Source organism: Cajanus cajan, chromosome 6 (genome assembly GCF_000230855.2).
Source record: "Cajanus cajan strain Asha chromosome 6, NIPB_CcT2T_4, whole genome shotgun sequence".
Taxonomy (NCBI): Eukaryota; Viridiplantae; Streptophyta; class Magnoliopsida; order Fabales; family Fabaceae; genus Cajanus; species Cajanus cajan.
In genome coordinates, this window is record NC_138522.1 from 64088050 (window position 1) to 64105132 (window position 17083).

Genomic DNA, 17083 nt, shown 5'->3' on the forward strand with positions numbered 1-17083 from the left:
ACTATATTAAATATCTTAGTAACATTCAGAGCATACTATTCAAATCACCTATATATTAGGGTCAATATATTATAGTGTCAACTAATGAATAAAAAATAATTAATCTACATATTAAGGGTAAAATGATATATTAAGTTTAATTAAATAATATGTGTCGTTAGTTAAAAGTTTTTATTTTGTCAATTAGTTTGAAATTATTTTTGATAAATATTTTAAAACAATTATTATAAAAATCAACAAATATGTAATATATAATGATTAGTGATCGGATAATGAAGTAAATTAAGTTTTACACTATTAATATATGTATTATAGTTTTGTTTATTCCAATAAATAGGTGAAAGTATTTACTCTATATTATAAAGCAAAATATACGGCTTGAAGGGAATGACTCTCATTTTTCTTATTCTCTAAATTAGATCTTTTCGATCTACACTTATTTTAAAGGTATATTTCACAACCTATTTTTGTAATTAACAAAGATAATTTCTAACAATTTCAAGCTACCTCTTTTATCTTTATTTGTATATTTAATGTTCTTAATTGTCTACTTATTTCGATTTACACTCTTTTATCTCTATCTCTAAATTGAATTATAATAGTTTTATTTTTTTAAAAAAAATTTCAATAGTGTTAAAAAGTATTTTCATATAACAATTTAGATTATTCATTGTAAATTCAAAGTTTAATTTATATATGGAAAGATATTTATTTATTATGAATTTTAATTATAACATGATTTATATATTTAAAAATATTTATTTATATTATGTTATAATTATAGAAATATAAATATTTACTCACACGTCCTAAAATACAAATTTAAGGACTTAGAAGTCCAAACTTTTGGAATAAGTAGGTGATATTGTGGGCTCTACAAGACATTCTTCAACAAAGAATCCCCTGAAAGGGTGATGATATATATACCTCCTATCTTTTATAAATATACCTTCAATCTCTTTTTTTAAAATATCTTTCTAACTAAATATGATTATGTTGATTGAAACGTTAATTTTAGCATTCCGGAAAGTATTTTCTAGAATAGTATAATTATTGTTCCGAAAAGTATTTTCTAGAAGTATGTTTTTTATATAATTCCGGAAAGAACTTTCCGGAACATTAAATTTAGTATTTTGGAAAATATTTTTCAAAATTATGTAACAAGCACACTTCCAAAAAATACTTTCCAGAATAAAAAATTTACTATTCTTCAATATATTTTTCAGAACAAAAACTTTATTATTCTGAAAAGCACTTTCCAGAACAAATAGTGAAAAAAATTACTTTGAGGAAAAAATGCATATAGTTTGACACATTTTTTTTCGACACTGAACACGTTTACAACTTATAACAAAACTAAAAAAAAAAAAGGATAATGCAAAAATTGAAAACGAAAGAAGGAGAGATAAGAAGGTGCAGAGAAAAAAGTAAAGAAAAAAAATAGAGTGCATAAAGAAAAAAAAGAATGGTGAGAAGAGAGGCGTGAATCTGAAAAATTATAAATTAAAAGAATATTGAAGATAATTTAAAATTTTAATATTTTTTTTTTAAAAAAAAGAAGTGTATTTATAAACAAATGGAGGTGTGTATATCATTTGCCTCCATGAAAACATGATAATGCGGCCCACAAACAAGTCGGCTATAAACCAAAGAACAGAGAGGCCCAAGAGTAAGGGTTGCGATTTGCTCAGTAAATCTTAAAAGTTAAAACTCACTAAAACAATACTTGGTAAGTAGTTGATTAATATATATATATTCTTTATTTTTTTTCTTTCAAAATATCCTTTTAATTAATTATCTTTTTCTTTCGTTCTATTCCATTATTCTTCTTCTTTTATTTCATTTCTCTCTCATAACTATTTCTTGATTTTTTCCTCTTTTTATTCTTAACTTCTTTCTCTAACAATTAAGAGAATTACCCTTTGTATTTTTTAAATTATATTTTTATGTCAATTTTATCATTATTTAAACCTTAATTTTTTTCATTTCACTTTTATTGTTCTTTACATTATATACAATTCACAAATTAATGTGTTAAATTATATTTTTTATTTATATTTTTTTATAATTTATTTAACACAACAATAATTAGCCACATAAAAGAGAAATAACTTATTAATTTTTTTAAAAGAAATGTTCGTAAAGTATGATAAGTCAATTCCATAGTGAGGAATTGTTTTTAAAATAGTTTTAAATTTAATGTTTTAAAAGCACTTGAAATATATTTTTGATTATAATACTTTTTTAGTTAATGTAATTTCATTTGTTTTACTTTTTAGTCTTTTTATTTTAAATTAGAGTCTTTTAGTTCGTGTACTTTTATTTTCTATAATTTTTAATCGTTATAATATAAGAAAGATTTTTAAGTTTTTTTTTTAAATTCTTTTAGCCCTCATTATTACTTTTTTTAATAATATTATTTCTTTCATATTATCCTGAGAGAAGTATTAATTTAATCTTGTATTTGATATTAAATTTATTTTGTTGAAAATTACTTTAAATTAAGTTTATTAACACTTTGTGGCTTTTTTGTAATTTCACCTACAACATTCATCATTGAGATTCATTTTTTTTTACCCTCACCTAATTAAAGATTTCTATCACTTCAATATAAAACAAATAACATTAAAAAAATACCAATAAGACATAAAAGAATTATATAACTGTAAATATAAAGACTAAAAATATTTATTTAAAATTATAAGAACTAAATTTTTTTTAAAAAAATAAGTACCTAAATTAGAATTGTTTATTTTAAACTATAAGCACCAGTAGAAAATATTTTAACCTACATTTTTATAACAGTATTTTAAAAAAATACTTTCCAATTCATACTTCTAGAAAAGAAGTTTGTGAAGTCCGATAAACAGAGAATAAAAACAAAATTAAAAAATAATAAGTGTGTATTGTCAATGAAAGGAGGTGTACTTAACAAAATTTAATTGGCAAGAATTTGAATAGGTGCAAATGTTACCAAATTTTGATGTGCGACAATCATTACTGAAAATGTTTATGGTCAAAGTCAATACTTAGATCACCAGAATTCAGTTTGAGATTATAAACCAATTCATATAAAATACCAGATTAAAAAAATCTATCAAGCTTGATAATCCAAAAAAAAAAAATTACACTAACATCGATAGTGTAAAATTACGCACAATTCTCTCCTTTTAATTTTTTGTAATTTTTACAACAATATTCATTATAGATGGACACGGCATAATATTCTTTTTTTGAAAAAAAAAGAAAAAGTTATGTAATGTTCAAGAACTATTTTTATAATATTTTTCCTACAATTAAAAAGTGTTAAGGTAGGAATTAGAAAGAAAAAAAAACAGAAGAAAAAAATAGCAGAGAATGTACATGTAATTTCACTACACTGTACTCAAAATAAAATAAATTATTGGAATCATCATACCCAAATCAAATAGCAAATTAGCAATGAAATTCTCCTAAATACTTAATCAGCTTCCGGTTACCTTTCTATTTTAAAAAATTCAATAGTCCAAAACGTTTTTTATTGGGTAACGATAGGCCAATACGTTTGATATAAGGCTGCTACGATACTCTGAAATGTAATATCTATACTAGTATATAAGAGTTAATTACCTATAGAGTATAAGATTTTTTACACTGACAACCAATTAAATATTTTAATTGTGCCATATTATTATAAATATATTTATTTTTAACAGTAACATAACACAATTAAAAATTTAATTAATTACTAGTATAAAAATTTTTTACATTAACAATATATAAGTAATTAATTCTATATAAAAAAAATACTCTTTTCAATAACCATTATGGTCTCTACCTTTTTTTTTTTTTTATATTATATCCTTTTATTTTAAAAAATTAAAAAAAATATTTTTTAATTAAATTTAAGAACTTGAAACTAATAAATTTACACTAATACTAATATATAAAAAAAAATCTCTTTCAATAACTATTTTTAATTTTCATTTTTATATAAATTATTTTATCTTTTATTTATTTTTTAATAACTATTTTTTTTATGAATAACTTCTCATTTATTATTATTTTTTTCTTTTAATACAAATGCAGGCGCAGTGTGCCTTTTTCTTACTAGCAAGGATAATATACGCTCTTCATTAATCATTAGCACCTTCAAGAAAAAAAAATTATCTTGTCCATAAATTAAAATTAACTAGCATGAATCATAATTTGAAAAATCTAATATAAAAAAGCTTCTCCAAATTAACTTGACTTATGAATAAATTACTTTTTACTTTAAGAAAAACTTATTGTATTTTTCTTAGTACTTGTGAAAAATTTTATTCAAACATACCCCAAGTATAATTACATACAACGGGATTACTGATAAATGATCAATCTCTTCAAAAATATTATGCTTTTAGGCAAAGTATTAAAAATAATAAAACAAATCACGTTAACAAATCTAAACTTGTATTGCATCATGAAATTTTAATTTCTCTTATCCAATCATATCAAGTATATGAACTTCATGGGAAAAAATAAATTTCTTCTTCAAAATGCTGTTGTCACAGATTTAAAAAAAAGGGTATATAAATCAGTGAACAGAATCGTGTACTTAATCGCTACTTCAGATAAAACAGTTCATATTCATAGCTAATAGTCAGCAACAATTTATTTCAGCAGACCATAAAAGTTCCACCAGTTACATAATATGCGTCAAAGAAAGAAGAAACACAAGTTACGAACCATAAAGGGTGTTCATGAAGAAAAACGGACTTGCAATCTAACTAGAAAGAAGACCATGATCACATCTTCTGAACAAAACAGCCACGGAATAGTTTTGCCTCCCTGATTCACATTGAGGCAATTTTCAGTAACTGCAGTTTATGCCATGAAAATAACAAAGCAGAAGCAAAAAAGCATGAGCATCAAGCAATATCTTACCTTAATTTTGGCGTAGGATGGTCAAACTCTCCATCAGGGATGAACCAGATGAAGATATAGAAAGAAGCATTAACCATAAACTAAAATGGAAAACATGAAGGACTTGATAACAGGTTGTGACACAGATTAACCCTACGAAACTAAAGCAGTCAGCAGCAGAGGATTATATGTAACCGAACCCCTTCCATCATTTCTTTGTAAAAAACTGAAAAGATGGTGAAGGGACTAACTATAGGGCAACTAAGAAATGAGAACTTTACATAGAGAAGCAAGAGATAGCTTAAGAGAAAAAAGAGGATCAGTAACTACAAACTAGAAGACCCTAATAGAAGAATAAAGATTATGATAAGAGAAATTCTGAAGGTGGGGAGGGGGGAAAGAACCAAAGGGTTCAGCTCTAAAGGGTTTTTCAAGTTTCTGTAAGTGCAAGATCCTACGATCTACAGTATGTACTAAAACAAGAGACCTAAATCAAGTATCAGACTAAAAGAAGGTAACCATTCTTTCTGTGAGATGATACTATGAAATACAACACATCATGAAATCAGTAGTTCCTCTTCAATACATAAACTACTAACTTCCTTCAAAGCCATCCAACTCTATATTCCATGCCACACCACTCAGCTTCCATCCATGCCACAAAACAAACCCTGCTCCCAAAAGAACCTCACATTCCCGAGTTCTCAAAACATCAACCCACCAATGCCATCATCCATCCTTGTGAAGGGCACCACCACAACCGAAAGCTACACAACAAACTAAAACTACACACTCTTTATTCGGTCACTCTATACACCACACCTAATCTAACACTAACCCAACTTCATCAACCAAAAACACTTATTTACAGGAGCCTCTTGCTCCTCAAATCTCATTCATCATCCAAGTTAAGATTGAGAATGCGACGCAGATCCATCGTCGCAGAATCAAAGATATCTCCGGCATAAGGGGAATCCTCCCTGCGAGGGGAGGAAGGTGCAGACTTAGCATGTAACTGCATTTCCACTTCAGGACAAGAACCAGGGAGATCAAGGGACACACTTCTCTTTGGTTTTACAAAAAACTTGGGAATAGGCAAGGAACTAGGTGGTGGAGAATTGGAATACGTAGGACCAGCCCAAAGTTCAGAGAGCAAAATGCCCCCATCAGAAACATGTTCAGTGAAGCATCTCTCCCTTTTGTGATTGATGGGAACTGGGGCACTTCTGGGAGTGGTTTTGCAACGGGTTTTGATTGTGTTTGAAGGGGTTAACGGTGTTTTGGAGGAATCTGAAGAAGGGTATTTAGTTAACGGTGAAGTGTGGGATTTGAGTGGGGTTGGTAGAATACCACACCCCGTTTGAAAAGTTGTGCGATTTATGGCTCTAAAGTCTCTGGAGGGTGAAGCGTGCCCTTGGGGTTTCGACCTGCTGCAGTATTGGTTCCTATGCTGCGCCACCACAACGAGTGTCTCCATTTGTAACATGAACAACGATGTTTTGTACACTAGATCCCAGTACGAGGAGGTGTCGGAAATGACCCCCAAAACCTAAAACCAAACGGCGTCGTTAAACGAATAGACAAACCACCCAGACTGTTCACTGTTTCGGATCAACCAGATCTCCCGGGACCAAATCAAAACCTAAACAAAATCAAATTCTTCTCAGATGCACATAGATAAACAGAGCAAAAAATATATTAAAAAAATAAAAAAAAAATGAAGGGGCGAAAGGGGATAGATCTGATGAAAAGAGAAGAAGTTGCAGTGTTGGGAATAAATTAGTGAGGAAGTAGAAGGAAATTACCGATTAGTGGAGGAGTGTAGGTAGCAATGAGGAAAAGAAGAATGAAGATGATGGAATTGGAAGAAGGTGTGTGTGAAAGTGGGATGGGTAACTGTGCCTGCTTTTCAGACTATTTACGAACATGACATTACTTTAGCGTTCTTTGTTTCGTCGCTGGGTAAGGTAACGGACGGATAATGAGCTGTTACCATTTTGCCCCTCGCATCATTTAAGAGACTCACTCACTTTCTTACCATTTTCTTCCCAACCTTGGTAGGTAATTTCCATTTATTATTATTACCAGCACCTAAATAAATATTTTTTAAACAAATTGGTAGTTATTATTTTTAAAAAATTTATTATTATTTTGTATAATTAATTTTTATTTTATTCTTAAATATATTAGTAATCAAAATTAAGATATATATATATATAGAGGTATAATTATCTTGAAGAAGTAGATAATAAAAAAAATATTTTCTTTATATATAGTTATAAAAATTTAAGTTTTAAATGACTTGTATATTTTTATATAATGATATTTTCATTTTAATAAAATATTTTCAATTTTTTATCATGTTTATATTCGAGTATCATAAAAAAAAAATAAGATTTAGATGTAATATTATAAATACTATTTTTCTTAAATATATTTTTAATATCTTAAATATGATATAAATTTATTTTTTATCTCTCAAACTTAAAAATAATAATTTTAATCATTGTAATTTGAAAAAAAAAATATGTTAGCTTCCTATCCAAATACCATTAGTCTATCTACAATTAAAGAAGATAAATAATATTAATTTGTTTTAAGGATCTATATTTTTTTTTTTAGAAGTATTATACAATCATACACTAACATAATATTATATACAATTGTGAATATAACGTATGATAGTTACTTAATCTTTTCAAATAAATATATAATTAGTTAAAAATTTACATAATAATAATGACTAAAAATAATAATTCTAAATTTTAGAAGGATAAAAAAACAAATAAAATTCATATTAAATTAAAACTTATTAATTTGAGTTAAATATATTTTTAGTCTCTCATATATAAGATAAATATATTTTTGAACTTTTAAATTTCAAATTAATATTTTTAATCATTATAATTTGAAATGAAAATTATTTTAGTCTATCCAAATACAGTTAATGAATTTATCACACAAAATTTTATTCACTATTAAATTTGTCATACAATTATTTCTTTTAATAAAAATATTATATCAATTCTAGATGATGTTGCACAGTTGACTTAGCGTGTCCTTATTAATAATGTTGTATGTGATTTTGAAGGAGTAAAATGCTTTTTTTAATTATAAGAACTATTTATTTTAAATTAAAGAATAAAAAAAACATATATTCAATTTGACCAATTTAAAATATAACTAAGTCGCACACAATTTTTTTTTTTAATTTAAACTAAGTTAAACTATGGTCCCAATATTTGTCAAAAGTTTGCATTTTAGTAACATGTATAAATTCTATGTGTAACATCCCGAATCTTCTACTAATACAATGTTGAATACTATTATTTTTATATAGTTATTTTTGTTAATTAAAGAGGTTTTATAGAGGTTTGTATTAATTTAAAATTATTTATGAAAATTTTTATAAATTCTATTTTTTTAGGCTGGAACGGGCTGTTCCAAAAGTGGAACGGGCCGTTCCAAATAATGAAAATAAGTTATTTTTGAAGGACCAGAACGGGCCGTTCCAAAAGTGGAACAGGCCGTTCCAAAGAAGAAAATGACTCATTTTTGTATTTCCAGAACGGGCCGTTCCCAAAGGGAAACGGGCCGTTCCAACTATGGTCAATCAGTGTTAACATGAACTTTAGAACGGGCCGTTCTGCTTTTTGAAACGGGCCATTCTGCTTTTTGGGAACGGGCCGTTCCGATTTTGGAACGGGCCGTTCCGATTTGGAACGGGCCGTTCCAGTTGCTAAATTTGCCTATGTTCGAAGGATCCAGAACGGGCCGTTCCGAATCCAATACGGGTCGTTCCGGGGACCCCAGGATGCCTATAAATAGGGGAAGGGGGGGTGAAAATTTTATACTGAGTGAGAAGGTGAAATCTTAGAGAGAGAAAGAGGAGAGAGAGAGAGAGAGAAAGAAAGAAAGAAAGAAAGAGAGGGAAGGAAAAAGGGAATCCAGAGGAGGAGGCCCTGCCCAAGTTTCAACTTCGCTTATCCAAGTAAGGGGGGGAGTGAGAAACCTCGCTCGAGGGTGTGGGAATAATTGTTGGATAGTATGATTGTCGGATTGGCCCCTAATCCCTTGTCGTTGTTCTGTTTGATTTTCTATTTACTCTACTTTGTTCTTTGTTGAAGGTGCCATTGTTCTGTTTGATTTTCTATTTACTCTACTTTGCTCTTTGTTGAAGTAATAAATGAATATGAAATTAATGTTAATAATAAATGAGTTTTAATATGAACAAGAATGTTCTCTGGATCTCTGTGAATTCCTGTGCGGACCTTATGAGGAGTATTTATGACATGACCATGTGAAATATGGACAAATGACATGAGACCTAAGAATGGACTATTGAGACAAACTATGATTATGAGACTATGACATGATGTACTAAATGAAATTATGTAATAAGTTAAATGTTGAGTCAATAAGATTATATGACATGCATCATATGCATATATTACTCCAGGTGTGCCGCTGAGGCCGCATACCCACGATGTAACATGCTAATAAGGTGTACCTTATGGTCACCCACGATGTAATATGCTAATAAGGTGTACCTTATGGTCACCCACGATGTAATATGCTAATAAGGTGTACCTTATGGTCACCCACGATGTAATATGCTAATAAGGTGTACCTTATGGTCACCCACGATGTAACATGCTAACAAGGTGTACCTTAGGGTCACCAGTGATGATATGTGAAACTTCCTTATGGCGCCACATGCATGCATTTATGAGTCGAGTCCATGACATCATAGCATGATAAATGAATATATATGTGATATTGATTATTTATGTATGTTATTTACATGTGACTTATATTTGTTGTGTGTGTGTGTGGGCTATTTAACCTTTATTTCTGCACCTGAAACGAGTGAGATGTTTCTTACTCCCTTGTTATTCTTGTATATGTTTAAATTATGATGCAGGTGATCAGCATCATGAGGATGTTGGTGATGAGTCTTAAGGCTTCAGTTGGGCATGCTCTGATAGGATGTGACATCGGGGCATAGTTAGCGTAGTTTAATATGTTATTGTTTTAATAACTTTAGTTTCTCTTCTTTTGTAATTTCTAACGAAGAGATAACGTAGATAAAGTTTATAATCCAAGGAAAATGTATGTTAAGAATTGTAATTCGAACGTTCTTCATAAAATACCAGAATGAATATCTTTGTTATATTTTTATTACATGATTTGAAAAATATAATTAATTCCTAACCAGGAGGCACTGCCACCTTTACTGGAGTTAATTTATATTTCCTGTATTATTATTATTATTATTATATATATATATATATATATATATATATATATGATTTCTTGTTGTCACTAAATTGTATTAAAAATCTTAACTTTTTTTCTTTTGTAATTTTTATATTGGAGTTATGTTTTATGAGTTATGAATGTGAATCTTCTACCTTGTGATATTTGAGACATTTGTCAACTATGAAAGATTTTATTTACTCAAAAAGAAAGAAATTTTTTTTATTATTACATTTGTTGTATATTAATGTTGGGGTAGAAGGGTGTCACACTATGTTTTAGATTTTGTATCAACATTGTTTATGTTTTATTCTCCATTGTTAGTTGCCAAGTCACTTTTTAACTTTAAGGTACTCTAACAATGAAACAAAATGGGATTTCGAGGCATAAAACCATAAAAAAATAAAAATAAAAATTGACGATTATTAAACCGATCAAAATTTTCTGAAAGTTATTAAACCACCAGAAATTTCTTTTCCCCGTTGAAGATAATTTCTATATTTTTGCTGTGTCTTCTGTTCATGGTAAGATATGTGGCATGCATGCCTTGTCGACTCTTGCCTAGAGTTATATCACGCACCACATAACCCAATGCCAAGCCTTACAACTAAATTCTAAATCCTACACAATGTCATCAATAGTTATCAGATAAATCGAACTTCAAACTACACACATCAGCATCTATCAAAGTCACATTAGCCAGATCCTAAGGAAACTAACAGCTACCTGAGTTTTTAACAATGTTCCTGACAATCTTTCCGATTGTTAGTCCTGTGCGAAAATAGGTACACCAATCAACACTTGAAAATAATGTAACGAGTCAATGTTTAAATTTTTACTAAAAGAAGTATCCAAGATGGAAGACAACTTTATTGATAAAAAAAAATATATCATGTTTAAATTAATGTTATTAGTTATAACTTCTAAAAAAAATCCATTTGTTACGATTTATTTCTCGTTGTTAACATATTTTCAATAGTTTAAAATTATTAAATTTAATATCTTGTTAATGAGGACTCCCTCTATTATGAAACTTTTGATTCTTTTAGTCTTTTATACATATATTAAGAAACATTTAATTTATATAAACTAATAAAGAAAGAGACATTTTGTATTTTTATATTTTTTTAAAGGAAATTTTTTAAAAAGATGATTTTTAAATTTAAAGATAATAATATTCAACATAAAAATAAAAATAAAAATTGATTACCAAAATCTATTCTCTTTTATAATACGTATAGATTTATATTAAATTACTTTCATTTATTGATTTACAAATCTATATTTTTGCAATTAAATTTTATTATAAAATTTAAAAGATTGATTTTATAGAGTATTTTGATACTGGAATCATATTTTTATATATTTGTTTTGATTAAATTATTTGAAAATTATGATATAATATATTATTTTATATTATTATTATTATTATCATAATCATCATCGTCAAGTAAGGAGAAGAGATATGTAACCAATTTTAAGGTTGAGTAACCATGGATAAATTAAGAGGAGGTTGAATTATGTTTAATATTAAAAGGAGAGACGCATTATTCTTCTCCACTCATGCTCTTGATTTCTTTTTAAGCTTTGAAGAACTAAGAAGAGAGGAATCAAGAGGGAAGAAGCCAAGAGGAGATCATCCTAAAGAGCCATGTTCTTCACTTTTTGCTGACTGAGATAAGGGATGAGAATTCTCACTCTGAGACATGAGGTAATTGTTGGATAGTGAGGTTGGACCTTAACCTCTATGCGTTCTATGCGTTGTATAAAAGATAAATTTTCAATTATATACTATTCTTGTTTGTTGTCTTCCACATTATTCTATTAGTCCTAAAATGTTATATATAAATTGAAATATTATGATTAATTTCATGCATTGAACTCTTTTTGGTATGAATTGAGTTGCCTTAGGAACCCTAAGAGTATGCTTGTGAATAGTTATTATGTGAGTATTTTTTGTATGAAATTGTAACGAGCATAAGGCTAAGGAGGGGAACCATTCCTCAAAAGCTGGCCCAAGAGGTTGGAGAACCTCCCGCCTTATAAAGCCTCCTTGGTAAGGAGACCTCCCCGATGTGGGACTTGTTACATTACCACCCCCTTCGAAAGCCAGCGTCCTCGATGGCTGCACTCCACGGTACTTTACTCACCGGTACTTCACTCGGCCTTTGCCGGTCAGAACCCTCCGGTGGTCAGAACCCTCCATGGGTAGCCCTTCTCGAGTGGGCTGGCTCTCAATGAAAGCACCATTGTAACAAGCATAAGGCTAAGGAGGGGAACCATTCCTCAAAAGCCGGCCCAAGAGGTTAGAGAACCTCCCGCCTTATAAAGCCTCCTTGGTAAGGAGACCTCCCCGATGTGGGACTTGTTACAGAAATTTGTGTCTTATGAGTGCATTGTATGAGGGTTTTAGGATATTTTACCGATTGAATCGTTCTGTGTAAGTTTTGGCTTGTAAATCACATGTTTTGCAATTTTGCAAGTCTGGGGTTTCTAATATAGCGTTGGGTGCCATTTGTGTCTTGTCGGGAGCTGTGATGCTCAAGAGTAGAGTTCACTCTATGTTTTGTTTGCACTAGACATGAAATATGCCTTGTTGGGTGCTATAAAGGTCGCAAGTCTCTATGACACTCACACCAAACATGGGTTGGGGCTTATCAGGCATAAGGGCTCCAAGGAAGTCCTTGATACTATCTCGTTGGGCATGACATGGGTCATGTTGGACATGAGTCATTCTAAGAGCTATGAGTGCTCTTTGGACGAGTTGCGTCAGATGTGGATTGACTTTCATTGGACGTTGCCCATGTATAAGCTTGTTCCTATACTCAAGTTGAAGAGGTTTTGTTGAGTGATTTGAATGTTAATGAATATGAAATAAAAATGGATGTTTTTATGAATTGATTGAATGAGATACTTGACTCTTGTATGACAAATTGTATATATGATAAATCGTGTGTATGGTAAATTGTATATATGACAAATTATACGTGTGGCAAATTGTTGTGTGTGTGTAGTGACTCATGATATGATAGAAAGTCTATGCGACATGCATCATATTCACACAAATCGATAAATCGTTTAATATGCATTATACATATCTTGAGATTAGTACCACATGCATGTAAATCAAGAGTCTGTGTCCATTGCATTTGATATTCGCATGTGACTAATTTGTAAATGGAGATTTGTGATTGATGCATTATGAATGAGTGATTGTGTTTGATAGTGATAATTATGAGTTATTGTGTTGATAATTAACTATTTGTTAATATCATGTTATGGTATAAATAATGTATGAAATGTGTTTGACTATTCATCTCTTATTTCATGTCATGAGCTAGAGTTAGACATTTTCTCACTCCCCTTGCTTTCATATCTTGTTGTTATGAATATTGTTGTAAGCGAAGCTCATTAAAATCTTGATGATACTGGTAACGAGATTTAATCCTTGTTTTGGAAATGTTTTGATAAGACATGTGATATCAGAATTCATACTAGAAATATTTTTTTTATTAATTCTTATCATAAGGTTATGTTTAAATTTACATTTTCACCTTAATATGAAATTTGTTTAAATGTTTGTTATGTGAAATTATTTACTTTATGTTATAAATTTTATTTTTATTATTCATACAATCTATTTAAAGATTTTTATATCCTTATTACGAAGTATTAATTTTATATATATGCAAAATTAAAGATGTCATATTCTTTGAATGACTATAGTAAAAATAAAAGATAGACGTTATAAATACAAATGTTGGTTGGTTGCTTGAAGTATGCTATAATTACTTCAAGAGTTTTTGTACTGGGACATCTCACTAAGATGAAGTATCTGACAAATTTAAAAAGAAATCACATTTAGAAGAACTTTAGATTAAAAAGGAAAAGAAAACCACTATTTACCCTTGAAACATGCATTTTGACTTCACTTATAATTTGTCACACATATAATTTAGTTGAAATTCACTTTGATTTCACTTGTAATAGATGTGTTAGCTAGTGCAAGACATATATATTTATAGGAACAAATTTAAACCCTAAACTATTATAAAAATTTACCCTTAATGCTTAAGGAAAAGGTTGGCGGTGCTATTGCCGCTTAATAGCCGGCCAACTCAATGCTTAGTGGCTAGGCAAAGTCTCAGGCGGTGCAACATGTAGATGTGTGCAGTTTACGGTCCAATCAAAATGCCTATTTATTATCATAATTATTAGATGGAGAATAATTTAATATTTTATTCGTATATAATTGTTAAATTTAATATTTATTCATAATAAAATTGTTAATGAGTAGGTTTAATAATTTATTTTTTCATTTTAAATATATTGAATGAATTTATAAATTTAAATAAATGAATGAATTATTTGTATTTTATTCTTTCATTAATTTTCCACCTCTACAATGAAGATCTCGGTTTGGCCGTTGGTGGCACAACACTATGAGCAGCGGCGGAGAGGACAAACACGTAAACACTAATGAGCATGATGGGGCTTTTGCTGAAGCCGGAGCCATGGGCGATTGGGAGACTTTGGTGGAGTAGAGGAGGCGTAACACTCTGGTGCGCCGAAGAAGAAACCCTAACCCTAATACATTTCATCTGTCTATTACTTTCTGCCAATTTTTTTTTTTTTTTTTTACTCCTTTTCTTTCTTTAATTTACTTTTCAAGCATATACATTTATTTATAGTATATTTGGATAGAAAATTTAAATGAAATAATTTATTTATTTTAAAAGTTTTAATTTTTTAAGATAAAATATTTTATTTATATGAAAAATTTATAAAAAATTTAAAATTTACGCACTCGTGAAATTTTTTAAAATAGTAAAATTTTAAATTTTTTTATAAAAGTAAAAGTTTAAAATTTTTATATTTTTTTCTTCTTATTTCACGTATATATTTTTATCTTATTTCTTATCTTTTTATATTTTTAATTATTGAATATTTAAAAATATTTTCAAAATTATTAAATATTTAAAAAATAGCTAATATTTTATTTTTATAAAATTTAATTTAAATATCTTAATATATAAATATATCTTTAAAATCAATTTTACTATGATAAAATCAAATTATCATATATAATTTAATAATTTAAAATTTAATAAATTTAAATTAACTTATCTAAATAAAATATTTATAAATAAAAGAAATTAAAATCAAAATAATTTAAATATCAAAAATTTAAAATTTCTTGAATTTATAAAATTTTTATCCAAACATATCATTCATCATTTTCACCTCAACCACTTTATTGTTTATGCAATTTACATTTCCAACAATTTACCTTTCGAGCAATTTAAATTTTCAGTAATTTACTTTTTAAGTTTTTTACTTTTCCAGTACTTTACATTTAGTTGCAATTTACAATTCATTGCATTCTGCCTTTTCCTTTTATTCTTTCTAATTTTCATTCAAAATATATTAAAAAATCCAGAAATACTTGTTTCTCTTTTCATTGAAACTCCTTTTAAAGTTTAATTGAACATTTTTGAATTAGTCACTGGCCACTAAAGTAAATGAACCATGTACAGGTGTATATATTTATTGAATAGGATGATTTATCCCTTATCATTATCTTTTGATTAAGTAATTAATTTCACTTTTATTTAAGGTAATTCGAAAGACATTCAACTATTAAGTGCATGTTTATATAATTAGTAATAGACATTTCAAAGCAATAAAACGAAGAAGTATAAATCTAGATTAAAATAAACGTACGTTTACCTGCATCAAATGAGAAAATAAACGCAGCGTAAGTTATTCGTATTCTCACTTTAAATTTTGTAAAGTTGTTGGTTCACCTAAAAGGATATTTTAAATTGAAAAAATTGGAGTCTTACATTTAAAGATAATTTTTTTTTTAATTCTTTTGAGAAAATTCTCGAACAAGTTTAGTGAAATCGAAAAAAAACCAAAATCTACCACCAACAATTATTGATCAACAGAGATATGTTTAAAAAAAGTCTACAGGCAAATACAACTTGGACCCTTAAATGGGTCATGACAATGTTAGCAAATAACCCAATATCCGTATGCTACATCTCATTTATACAAATGTGATATGATGCTGGCTGAGAAATAAATTCTTAGCCCAGCCCAAGTACTCCATCCCTTTATTTTTGAATCGACACGTTTAGAGCAACTCAAATGATATTTGCATCTCTAGTTTTGTTTTTGTTTTTTTTTTATTTTTAAAATTTATGTGAGTTGACTGAGAGCTCACCAAAACTAGAGCAGACTTCAAAACCTTATGATGGCTAATAGAGCTACTTACATATTATCTACCATTAATGTTTTCATATCCACAAAAATCAAACTTCTCTTTTTAATATGAATTTATTCCTTATCAATTGGAATAATTAAGAATCGATTTTTTATAATGTGTACTATTGAAATTCTTTTGAGTTGGCATCCATTACCGATTCTTGTATTAGGATATATCTAATTGACCAATTCACATGACTTGTTATACTATGTGATTTATAATATTTTGTAAAAATCTCACAAAAAATTAACCGAATAATATTCAATCAATTTTATTTTCAACAATCAAGAAATTTATTAAAAAAAATTAATGGACCCATGTCAATTGTCAATTACTATACAATTTTAATTAATAGAATATTTACTTTAAAAATTAAAATACACAAAAAATAATGCACATTAAAATTAATATTGTCGACACATATATAGTCAAATATAAAAAATGTTATATTGTAGAGCACTCTACTTGTCATAAAGACTGAAATCTAATATTAAATAATAGGAAACCATTTCATATCAAGTATAAAATTGTTTGATAATTAACAAAGCATAGTTCAATCAATTATTTATGACCGGATAATTGGAGTATATATATGTTCAACTTAAACAAAGTATAGTTCAACAAGCCACAAATTAGCACAATATATTAGCATACCTCTCATGCAAAGTA

The 17083-nt window shown here is 28.3% G+C and overlaps 1 protein-coding gene across 1 annotated transcript; it reads right to left on the reverse strand.

Annotated features, from left to right (window-relative positions):
• Nucleotides 1–4587: 4587 nt before the first annotated feature.
• Nucleotides 4588–6845, reverse strand: LOC109815844 (flocculation FLO11-like protein). The gene is made up of 3 exons (XM_083059324.1): nucleotides 6690–6845; nucleotides 4906–6526; nucleotides 4588–4809 (listed from the first exon to the last, which is right to left on the reverse strand). The coding sequence occupies exon 2, from the start codon at nucleotides 6368–6370 to the stop codon at nucleotides 5777–5779; it is 594 nt and encodes a 197-aa protein (XP_082915450.1). The 5' UTR covers nucleotides 6371–6526; nucleotides 6690–6845; the 3' UTR covers nucleotides 4588–4809; nucleotides 4906–5776.
• Between the last annotated feature and the right edge of the window lie 10238 nt (nucleotides 6846–17083).